This window comes from Phocoena sinus, chromosome 4, assembly GCF_008692025.1.
Source record: "Phocoena sinus isolate mPhoSin1 chromosome 4, mPhoSin1.pri, whole genome shotgun sequence".
Lineage (NCBI taxonomy): Eukaryota > Metazoa > Chordata > Mammalia > Artiodactyla > Phocoenidae > Phocoena > Phocoena sinus.
In genome coordinates this window covers 7049088-7061813 of record NC_045766.1, presented here as the reverse complement: position 1 = coordinate 7061813, position 12726 = coordinate 7049088, and the positions used below count along the sequence as shown (strand labels likewise).

Genomic DNA, 12726 nt, shown 5'->3' with positions numbered 1-12726 from the left:
ACGTTTTCCCATCTTTGCTGCTACCATATGTCTCTCAAAAATGCACATGACCATTCGAAGCACGCCTATGTTATATTGGGACTAAACCCAAAGATAATACATTAGTAATATTTTCTCTCTGTGGTTAGCATTATTTCAACGGAGACTGACTATTTTACTTCCCCTACGGTAATATTATCTTATGGGCCAATTTAAATCAATACTGACTTTGATAAACTTAAGCACATGGCTTAAAATATAGATATTTAGTACATGTTCACTCTGCCAACAAAATAATTAATACGTAATGTCGTAGGGGAAAAGTATCACCAAACAGCTGTCAAGCCATAATTTATTCAAACAATCCCGTCGTCCTATCAATTCTTGAAGGCGTTCTTAATCTGATGCTTTTTGGGGAGGCAGTTGACACAGAGGCAGGGATTTTTCCAGGGATAGAATTTGTCTGCCTTATACACATTCATTTCATGTCCTGGTAATTGAACACTTTCTTCATTGTGGTTTAAAAGAAGATGACAAAGCACAGATAAATGCACTCTTCACAGATGGCATTAGTCTGCCTAATTATAATTAAACATAAGTTATAGCTCTAACCAGGATGGTTTGCACATGCATCCCATCAACGTTTTTTTGCCCAGTGGAAGAATAATGATTAACAAATATCAGTAATGGAATTCTGAATAATAGAGACTCTAAGGGACCATAAATATCTTCTTTTCTTTTAGAAATAAAGATACCGAAACCCAGTGTAATTAAGAAACTTAGATATAGGCTCTAAATCTAGGTAGGGAGTAATCCACAAAATCGTAAAATGAGTGAGGGTGATGACCAGGCTCCACCTGAGGTCTGGCACATATGTCAGTGGTCCATAATTATCCACTGAATAAATAAATAAACTAGAATTCTTTCTAGGATGCCAAGTTTAGCAAGATGCTGGGGTCATTGTGGCCAAAATCACCAGGTATGAAAGTATGATGACCCTAAAGTTTTTCCAAACACCAGTTGCTTAACAGAATATGTGAATTCTCACTGCGGCAACATGGTGCATCATGGTAAATTCTCCTCAGATATACAAAATTTGAAAATCTGCTGTACTCAGTCCATCCTGGCTATATTTACATCTTGCATCAGTATCCAACTTTGAGTTTTTGAGCAGCAATTTAGATTTCTAACAAAACATGCAAGAAAAACAATTTCCAAGTTTAGCAGGATTGGTGACAACAATAAATCAAACTTGAGTTATTCAACACTATGTGGCTGTTTCTTGTCTTAGTGTCTATAAATATAGATTTTTTTCTTCTGCCAAATAGGCTCAATTTCAAGGTTTTAATTCAAAGATAACACCTAGAATAATTTTAAATGTTTTGATCCGGCACAAATATTTATGAATATCTCAGGTATTCATGGTTGATGTGGCACATCTCCTTTTACTGTCAAATTCAATAAAACAGACTTTTATGGAAGCCTGTTGCATGCCAGAGACTTTGCTTCCAGAAATTCTGGGCACAGTAAAAAATAAAAGTTTCAAAGTTAAAAAAATTAATGGAATGAAGAATGGACGGGGCAATTTGTTCTATAACATTCCAAAGATATTATTTGCTTGGTGGTTTTTGGTTGGTCAGTTAGTGGTTGTTGGTTCCCTATGAAATGAAACAAAGCGGCCATAAAAATATATAAATAAATAAAAGTTATTTTATTTATTTATAGGCATGATGATATTTGAGGACAAAGCAAAGACGAAGTAGAAACTCCTAAGTTGGAGCCTTGAATCCAATGCTAGCATCCTTTGTGAACTTGGTCATATTACCTCAGCTTTTAACCTAAGTTTGTCTGAGAATTGAATGGATTTTCTTGCAGATTTCTCACATGGATGCTGAGTGAATTAATGGCTCTGTCTAATATAAAACTGAAGCTGCAATCAGCTCTTTGTTAGTAATTACAATTATGCTCACCCTCCCGCCAGGTTAAACTGATTTGAATCAATTTTAAGATTTTAAAGATTCAAATAACTTGTCCAATATTATCTAATCAGCAAACTCGAGGAAGTAAGCTAGTTCCCAGACGGGTGAAGTGTAGCCCAAGACTGATCGACAGAGGTGTTAAAAAAGATAAGAGGTGCTGGCTGCGGGGTGGGACACAGAAAATGTGAATAAAGTAGTCTTAGATCATCTCTCCCCGCAGTGGAAGAGCTCATAGGTTTTATTTATTCACTTTCTTTGTTGCTGGAGAAAATGGGATTTTTACACTCTCACAGAGCATTAAAACTATGACTTGTATTTTGCATTTCTATGTAGTAGATTTCATGGTCTGTAATGCCCAGTAGTTGCCTCTGCCTCTCAACTCTCCTCCTCCATGCCCTGCCTCCTGTCTTGTAGACATATTCAGAGATAAATAAAACAACCCAAGTATATTAGATGGTGATGCTTATATTGTCCAGAGTGCTAGAATCAAAGTGATTAATATACCTCTTGATGGTCTAAACCTCAGAATCCTGGAGCATTTTTACAGTCAGAAAAACTGAGCCATTATTATTTCCCTTGAATGGTTAAAGCAACTGTGACGAAAAATGTCAACTGCTTTGTCTAAAGTCATTTACCAAATCCTGTGAGGGACCTGTCTGGAACCCATGTATGACCTACAATTGCTAACTCTCGGGCTCCTAGGCTTTATTCTCTAGACCAGTTTTCTCAACTGGGGACAATTTTGATTGCCAAGGCACATTTGGCAATGCCTGCAGATATTTTGGGTGTCATCTCTGGGGGGTGGATGATGTGAGATGCTACTAAACATTCTACCCTGTTAGGAATGGTCCCCCTGCCAGCAGAGAATGATCAGGCCCCAAATCTCAACACTGCTGAGGCTGAGAAACCCTGCCCCAGATAAAGGTTCCTCTTCTCTTTCAGTGTAATTTCAGAGAAATGAAGCCTGTAAATCAAACAAAGTTACCAGTCCCAAGCTTGCTTTTCATTAAAGCTACATGTCTCTTTTTTTCACTGTTTCAAGGGAAAGGGGATTTAATTGGAGCCAATCTATCAATTAAGGACCAAGTAATCAAGACCAACGCGGATGTGAAGGCGCTCACCTACTGTGATCTCCAGTGCATCATCCTCAAAGGACTCTTTGAAGTGCTGGACCTTTACCCAGAATATGCTCACAAATTTGTGGAAGACATTCAGCATGACCTCACATACAACCTTCGAGAAGGTCACGAGAGTGATGTAAGTCTCGCTTCTAATTAGTGCTGAGACCCAAACACATGGGGCCTGGAGACCATTTATAAGAGGAAAGGCACATGTCCTGACCTCACTTCAAAAATTCTCTGAGCAGATAAGGTAGGACTGTTCAGTTACTAATTGAGCAGTTAGATAATTAGCTACAAGTCAAACCTGGAGCTTGTTATCAACATTTTAGGGAAGTATTATTTACGGATGACTTCTCTTAATTCAGTTTCTTTCTTTTTTTTATTTTCATGTGCTTATAGCCAGAATCAATTTCAGGGACATATAATATTCAGCTAGAGATGTGTGGCTTCTCCCAAACTGAAAGATTTCTGAATAGAGTATGTGGTACAGAGTTTGCTGTGTGTGTGATTATTCACTACTCCACTGGCTTGACATACATTTTGCTTAAGAATATCTTTTTATTTGTTAACCGGTACTCAAAACAGCCTATCTTAAAATGACTAAAAATGCATGGAAGGATTCAAGCCAAAGATTGTCACGCTGAAAGCATAATGAACATTTTCGGAAATTATATATTTGCTGCATGTTTCAGTTTATACAAACAGCTTTCCTGTCAATATATGTACCAAACTGCATCCCATGATTAAGCTGCTCATGAACATGACTTCATTAGATGTGTCAGAGAGACCAATGATTTGATAGGGATGATTGTTGAAAGGCAAACCAGAGCACGTACGCAGAGCATTCTCTATGAACAGAAGCCTTGATCTGCTGCCTTGATCTGCCCCAGATATCTGCTATACTCGATTTTTTCCCTCAGGGTTTAAGAAACGAAGCTCTTGTTTTGACTAACCCACTTGTGGGGACATTTTGTTCGTCATCAGTATTCTCCACTTGAAAGGCAAAGAATGAACCCAAATTGCGTATGACTTCATCTTGGTGGAGGATATCAAATGGCAGACAGTATGTAGATGGTATCCCTTTCTGACGTTCAAGATTACCACTCTTGAATGTGTGCTTCTCTCCATTGATGATGACAAGTGGCAGAGGAGGTATCGATATTTATTGCAAACTTACTTGTGCTAAGTACTCTGCCTGTGTAAAACATCTCATTTAGTGCTTAAAGCCACTGTTGAAGGTGAGTGTCAACTAGGTTTTACAGGACAGGAGGCAGATGCAGAATGGTGAAGTAACGTGTGTGAGGTCACACAAACTTGTAGGTGACAGGGACAGAGTATGGGCACAGGTGTCTGTCATTTTAAAATCCGTAAATTCGTAGTTATGTTGTCTCTTATTTATTTACTTATTTATTTTTGGCTGCGTTGGGTTTTCGTTGCTGCGCACGGGCTTTCTCTAGCTGTGCCGAGTGGGGGCAGCTCTTCGCTGCGGTGCACGGGCTTCTCATTGCGGTGGCTTCTCTTGTTGTGGAGCACGGGCTCTAGGCATGCCAGCTTCAGTGGTTGCAGCACGTGGGCTCAATAGTTGTGGCTCATGGGCTTAGTTGCTCCACGGCATGTGAGATCTTCCCGGACCAGGGCTCAAACCCGTGTCCCCTGCATTGGCAGGCGGGTTCTTAACCACTGCGCCACCAGGGAAGTCCCCTGTTGTCTCTTCTTCTTGAAGACACTCTTCTTGTCTTCCTTTTCAATAAATCGAGGTCTACGACTATAGTTGCCTTTTGTGCTCTCCACAACAGCATAATGTGACAACTATTTTTGAAGACTGGAGGTGAGTTAGGGCATCGAAGCCACCAAAAAGGGAAAAAGAAATGAGGGAAGAAAGAGCCAACATTCCTCAGCATAGACAAATGGAAAATATGGGATCTCAACCCCTAGTTTCTTCTTATTTGGTTACTTTTAAGGATTCTTACCTTTAATCCATTTTTTATCTTCTTCTTCTCTTTGCTGAAACATTAATCATAGTGATTTTAAAACTCCAATGTCTGAATTGCCAATGAGACTATTTTCGTTATCTGTTATTTCTCTTGTGTGTGGTTTTTTTTGTTTGTTTGTTTTCTTTTAGGTTATTTGGCCCCCACCCCTTTTTTTAGCAGATATCATGATTTTGCTTCATTGTAGATGTTGTTTATGAAAAAGTGTTCACATTATTTTCCTCCAGATAGGGTTATAGTTTCTCTTGGCAGGCAGATAGAGTACCAGCAAATCACTTTCATCCTGCTCACAGTTCCTCTTCATCTTTGTTAGGCTGATCTGTTTCAGTTTTGCCCTTACTCTGGTGCTATAGCTCTCACTCCTAAGTAAGACATGATTTTTTTCAGGATCTCAGCTAAAATCCTTGGATGTTCACCAAGGCTCCTCCAATTTGGCAGGCCTTGAATTCCAGCCTGCATCTCCTGAGCATCACATGGTTATGGAAATCATCTGGTTTCTTGGAGCACCACCCTGTGTAGGCTCAAACGGGGAGCTGGCTGATGCCTCAAGGGCCCCATTGATGCAGTTCCCTCCTCTCTGGGGTTTATTCATCAAATCCCAGGTGGTTTGGTACACCTAAACGTCCTCGTTCAGGAAGACTGTTCCTTTCTCTTCCACCTCACACTGAAACAGCCGATTCTCTCAGGAAAACACCTGGATAAACATGGTCCTCACACTGATGGACTTCCCTTTTCCCAGACAACACAGTCCTTCAAGTCTGACCTAAGTTGCTTGCTCTCCAGTGCTTTCAAACAGTTATTTTATATATTTTGTCCAGATTTATAATTATTTTTTAGTTCAATATAAGCTCTTTCATTGTGGCTGAAACCAAAAGTCTTGCTTCTTTACAGAGGACTCCTTCTAAGTTACATTTTAAGGGCTAATGGGAACTGGCGCTTACCTCTGAGACCCTTATCGTTTTATATTTTGTGTTTCCTCATTTTGTATCACTCAGAAGTTCTATTTGCATTATATCCAAGATCCTGGGATGCTATACCTTCTAAAGGTAAATTTGGACCACCCTGACCCATAATTTCATACCCCGGGGGAGAAGTCTTGTGCTGTTTCCGAGGATACTATGACTTTGGGGGGAGCTTATATTCTGACGATTACCTATGGTCATGGATTCCTGCTCTCTGCTCTGCAACTCTGGTGTAAGACCAGTGTGGAACCCAGCCCCCTCCTTAATTCCCACATACGTGCAAACAAAACTATCCAATCACACAGGGTTTCTGGTGGGTTGAAGCCTGTGTGAAAGGTTGGTCAATGAGTCCTAGAAGGAGGAACATTTGCATGATGGAAATGCAAACAGTATAAATGTGACTTCACTCCATATCCTTATTCTTAAAACTCCTGTGTCCTCCCTGCCCCATAGTTCAGCCCTTTGTTCTTGCTCTCACCTCCTGTCCTCTCTTCATCCTCTCCCTTCATCCACAAACTCCCCATTGTTTCTGACACGTATTAGCTTAACTCTCTCTGTTCGATTGCCTTGTGTCTTTCTAATTTTGCCTTCTGGATATCACCTTCAATCCCAAGTAGCTTATAAACTATCAGGTGACAGAGAACGTTACCAGAACATATGGATAAAGAGGAGACTGATCATCAACCCATTTTGAAATAAAATAAAATAAAAACCCATTTGAAATAAAGATCAAAGAAGCATTTTAAGAAATAGTCAAAAGGTATGCATGTAACAGTAAGCTGTGACTCTAGAACTCTGATAAATTACCTAACTTTAGAATAGCAGCTCATCCAACTCCCACAGGAAAACTAATTAAAATGTGTAAAATATTTTCTAAGTTTGTGAAAAGGCTAGCTAGTACTGTTTCGATCTCATGCTAATTAGGAGTTTTATGCACTCAGTGTATTCTCTGTGTTTGCCCTTATTTATATCTCCTGGATGACTCCAATAATGACATAGATTAATTTAGCTATTTCTGTCTATGGAGATGCTAAGAAATTTGCTTCACAGCTTCTCATGGTAAACCCTATAAAATTGATTTTAGCACAGACCCATCTGTTGTTGGTTGTGAAATTTAGTTTGCCTTAACATAAGAATTTTGAATTTGAGATAAATAGTGATAGAAGAGTATCTAAAATATGTTTTCAAACATTAATAGTGCTAAAACACTGAAGATCAGATATTGCTATGGCTATGTGTAGATATGTTCTGGGTTTGCACATCGTGGACTCTGACTTGGTGGTGAGGTTGTGAAGCAGCAAATGGCAATGGTTGTTGGAAAAAGGTGATAAATTCTCCGGTTTTACCTTAACAGGGGTTACTCGATGAAACCTATTAACTTTTTTTAATCATTTTTTTTACTGAAGTATAGTTGATTTACAGTGTTTCAAGTATATAGCAAAGTGATTCAGTTATACATTTGTATATGTATTCTTTTTCAGATTATTTTCCATTACAGGTTATGTACAAAATATTGAGTATAGTTCTCTGTGCTCTACAGTAGGTCTTGTTTATCTATTTTTTATATAGTAGTGTGTATATGTTAATCCCAAACTCCTAAATTATCCCTCCTCCCTTTCCCCTTTGGTAACCATAGTTTGTTTTGTGTCTGTGAGTCTGTTTCTGTTTTGTAAATAAATTCATTTGTATCATTTTTTAGATTCCACATACAAGTGATTTCATATGATATTTGTCTTTATCTAATTTACTTCATTTAGTATGATAATCTCTAGGTTCATCCATGTTGCTGCAAATGGCATTATTTCGTTCTTTTTTATGGCTGAGTAATATTCCATTGTGTATATGTACCACATCTTCTTTATCCATTTCTCTGTTGATGGACATTTAGGTTGCTTCCATGTCTTGGCTATTGTAAATAGTACTGCTATAAACATTGGGGTGCATGTAGTTTTTTGAGTTAGAGTTTTCATCCTTTCTGGATATATTCCCAGGAGTGGGATTGCTGGATCATATGGTAGTTCTATTTTTAGTTTTTTAAGGAACCTCCATACTGTTCTCCACAGTGGCTGCACCAATTTACATTCCCACCAACAGTGTAGGAGGGTTCCCTTTTCTCCACGCCCTCTCCAGCGTTTATTATTTGTAGACTTTTTGATGATAGCCATTCTGACCAGTGTGAGGTAAAACCTCTTTGTGGTTCTGATTTGCATTTCTCTAATAATTAGCAATGTTGCGTATCTTTTCATGTGCCTATTGGCCATCAGTATGTCTTTGGAGAAATGTCTATTTAGGTCTTCTGCCCATTTTTTGGTTGGAAACCTATTACAGTTTAAGTGTGTTGGTTACCTCATTTTTTCCCTTATTTTCCATTATTTTTATATAATCTGATCAGCATAAAAAATAAAGTCTCCTCCTTCACTCTCCTCACCCTTTAGTAAAGGGAGAGATATTTCCCTAGGTTCCTGAGTGTCAGTGGCCTCTGGGTGAAGGTCTTTGAAATGCCACCTCACTACAGCACAAGAGGTTACACCAAATTTCAGAGAAGGTTCCTGAACAGAGACAAGGGAGCCTGTGAGGAGCACCCACTTTTAGCAGCTTTCCTCCAGTTTTGATGTATTTGATGGTATGTGGGTGATTTATGGTGCTGACCCATAGCTGCTCAGAACCTCAAGCTTCATCACAGTACCCCAAACCCCTCATCAACACACACTCTCTCTACACACCAAGCACCATATTTCAATAGTGTAGTTACAAAACTACGCACTCCAGTCTTGACTCTCGAGTGAAACAAGCACATTTATAGACATAATTAATGGAAAACTTTCCAGAGTGGTCATATACATCAGATAACACCTATATATTAAACATAATTAAATGTAAAAGTTACATGCTAATGGGAGAGTCAACTTGCTCTCACCAGCCTGTGGGGTGTGTATGGGGTGGGAGGGTGGGCAGGTAGATACTGAGACATATCTCCCTGACCATAACAAAAGAGAAGTGACGTAATGGTTTTCCCTGTCTCTATTCTTTTCCTTTAAATTGAGTTATAATTAACAAACAATATTAGATTAGATTAAGACGTACAACATAGTGATTCAATATTTTTAGATCTTATAAAATGATCACCACAATAAATCCAGTTGCCATCTAGCACCATACAAAGTTGTTACAATATTATCGACTGTATTCCCTATGTGTATGTTACATCCCTGTGACTTATTTATTTTGTAGCCAGTTTTTTTTTCACTAGTCAGAATTTTTTACCTCTTAATCCCCTTCATCTATTTCATTCCACCCCCCAACCCTCTCCCCTCTGACAATTGCCAGTTTGTTTCTGTTTAATTCTGTTTTGTTTGTTCTTTTGTCTTTTAGATTCCACATATAAGTGAAATCATACAGTACATGATTTTCTCTGTCTGACTTATTTCTCTTAGCATATACTCTCCAGGTTCATCCACGCTGCTGCAAGTGCCAGGATTTTATTATTTTTATGGCTGAATAATATTCCGTTGTGTAGTATACCACATCTTCTTTATCCATTCATATATCGATGGATACCTAGACTGTTTCCATGTCTTGGTTATAGTAAGTAGTGCTGCAGTCAACATGGGAGTGCATACATCTTTTCAAATTAGTGTTTTCATTTTCTTCAGATAACTACTCAGAATTGGAATTGTTGGATCATATGGTATTTCTATTTTAAGTTTTTTGAGGAACTTCCACACTGCTTTCTGTAGTGGCTACATTAATTTACATTTCCACCAACAGCACACGAAGGTTCCCTTTTCTCAACATCCTTGCCAGCACCTGTTATTTATTGTCCCTTTTGTGATAACCATACTTAAAGGTGTGAGGTGATAGCTCATTTACATTTCCCTGATGATTAGTGATATTGACCATCTTTTCATGTGCCTGTTGACTATCTGTATGTCTTCTTTGGAAAAATGTCTATTTAGGTCTTCTGCCCATTTTTTAATTGGGTTATTTGGTTTTTTGATACTGAGTTGTATGAGTTCTTTATATATTTTGGTATCAACCACTGATTGGATATATCATTTACAAATACCTTCTCCCATTCAGTAGGTTGCCTTTTTGTTTTGTTGGTAGTTTCCTTCCCATGTAAAAGCTTCTTAGTATGATGTAGTCCCATTTGTTTATTTTTGCTTTTGTTTCCTCTACCTGAGGAGTCATATCCAAAAAAATATTGCTAAGACCAATGTCAAAGAAGTTCCTGCCTATGTTTTCTTCTAGGAGTTTTATGGTTTCAGGCCTTACATTTAAACCTTTAGTCCTTTTTGAGTTTATTTTTGTATATGGTGTGAGAAAGTGGTTCAATTTCATTCCTTTACAAGTAGCTGTCCAGTTTCCCCAACACCATTTATTAAAGAGACTTTTTCCGCATTGAATAATCTTGCCTCCTTTGTCATAAATTAATTGACCATATAGGTGTGGGTTTATCTCTCAGCTCTCTCTTCTATGCCATTGAGCTTTTCGTCTGTTTTTGTGCCAGTACCATACTCTCTGATTACTAGCTCTGTAGCATAGTTTCAAGTCTAGGATCCTGATACCTTCAGATTTGTTCTTCTTTCTCAAAATTACTTTGGTTATTTGTGGTCTTTTGTGGTTCCAAAAAACTTGGGGGATTATTTGTTCTAGTTTTGTGAAAAATGCCATTGGTATTCTAATAGGGATTGCATTGAATGTGCAGATTGCTTTATGTCGTATGAATATTTTAACGATATTGATTCTTCCAATCCATAAGCATGGTGTAATTTTCCATTTGTTTGTGTCATCTTCAATTTCTTTCCTCAATGTCTTATAGTTTTCAGAATACAGGTCCTTTGCCCCCTTGGTTAAATGTATTCCTAAATATTTTGTTCTCTTTGTTGAAATTATAAATGGGATTGTTTTCTTTATTTCTCTTTCTGATAGTTTGTTATTAATGTGTAGAAACACAATAGATTTCTGGATATTAATTTTGTATCCCACAACTTTAATTCATTTATTAGTTCTAATAGTTTTTGGGGGGTTCTATATGCAGTATCATATATCTGTAAATATATACATACATACTATCATATCATCTGTAAATAGTGACAGTTTTACTTCTTCCTCTTTAATTTGGATGACTTTTTTCTTTTTCTTGCCTAATTGCTATAGCTAGGACTTCCGATACTATGTTGAATAAAAGAGGAGATTGGGCATTCTTGTCTTCTTCTTTATTTTAGAGGAAAAGGTTTCAGCTTTTCACCATTGAGTATGATGTTAGCTGTAGGTTTGTCATATATGGCCTTTATGATGTTGAGGTGCATTCCCTCTATATCTACTTTTTCTAGAGTTTTTATCATAAGTGCATGTAGAATTTTGTCAGATGTTTTTTTTTTTTCTTTCTGTACCTTGAAGGAGTGGCCTTGTGGGATGTGGGAGCATCCCCTGTGTAGACTGCTTGCACCCATCCTTGCCTCTTTTCTTAAACCCTTACCTACCCTATTTCCTCAAATCTACAGGAAAAACCTTTTCAAAATATAAATTGGAACATGTCACTCTGTTGCTTAAAGTATTTCAATGGATCCTCATGAACTGTTAATAAAATCCAGACTTCTCACCATAACTTTCAAGATTCTCTGCATTCCAACTCCTGCCTGTCGTTCAAACTTATCTGATACATCAGATATCAACTCATGTCTAGCATTGCATTCCAACAAAATGGCCTGCTATCCCTTCCTTACACATGCCAGGTTCCTGCCTGCCTCTCATGCCTCAGGGCCTTTGCATTGCTATTTTTTCTTTCTCCAGTGCTACTCCCCTGACCTTACCTGACTACCTGCCCTGGAGTTTGCCTCTCCCAGTTATCTTCTGTCACATCACCTTGTTTATCTTTTTCATAGCATTTAACAAGATCTCAGTTACTTTAATATGTATGTTTTCATGTTCATTGTCAGTTTCTCCTGCCAGAATGTCTATTTTATTCAGGCTTTTTCTTGTTCTATATATATCCTCAGTGCCTAAATCAGAGCATGGTGCAGAATCAACATTTAATATATATTTGATACTTGAATGAATAAATGTCAAAAATCTTACTTTGGGACCTGGAACCTATGTGAAATTTTGAGAAAATGAATTAAGTCCTAAAGAGAGCAGCCTATATAGCCAGTAAATGGAGTCTAAAGTGAAAAGTTATGGGACTTTAGAATTATATATCTTAGAAGTAACAAAAGCAAAGAGAGTGTCAATAGTAGGATTTGAAAGAACAAATTAAAAGAACAGCTAAATTGCAAAGCAACAATTTTTCAGTTCCCCTAAGTTCAGGACAGGAAGTTTTCAAAAGCCATAGGAGGAATTTAAGCTGAAAAATAGGGGAAAAAAACCTCTTGCTATGTAGGTAATATAATTTCTCCAAGTGGTTTGGTAGAGTAGGTGTTAAGATGAAAAAAAAAAAAGATCTACCTTCAAATCTAAGGTAACACATATATTTCCTGTAGACATAGATTAACTGTTACAACACTAATACCCCCAGAAAGTAGAGAACTTTTAAACATCAAATAATTCTGAACTGTTATTCACCTCACTTTTATTGCCCAGGGCATGAGGCCACAAATTTTTTGGATGAAGCGAGCATGTGGAAAACTCCAGGGTCTAGTAGAGCAGCTTATCTATGGTTATAAAATACTTGATCAGAATGTAATACATAGGT

At 37.7% G+C, this 12726-nt stretch overlaps 1 protein-coding gene across 1 annotated transcript in view; it reads left to right on the top strand.

The window, feature by feature from the left end:
- Nucleotides 1-12726, top strand: part of KCNH8 (potassium voltage-gated channel subfamily H member 8) — a 401601-nt gene that overhangs the window by 328354 nt on the left and 60521 nt on the right. Inside the window, exon 11 of the mRNA XM_032630495.1 lies at nt 3001-3215. Coding sequence (XP_032486386.1) covers nt 3001-3215 — 215 coding nt within the window. The remainder of the gene's footprint in view (nt 1-3000; nt 3216-12726) is intronic.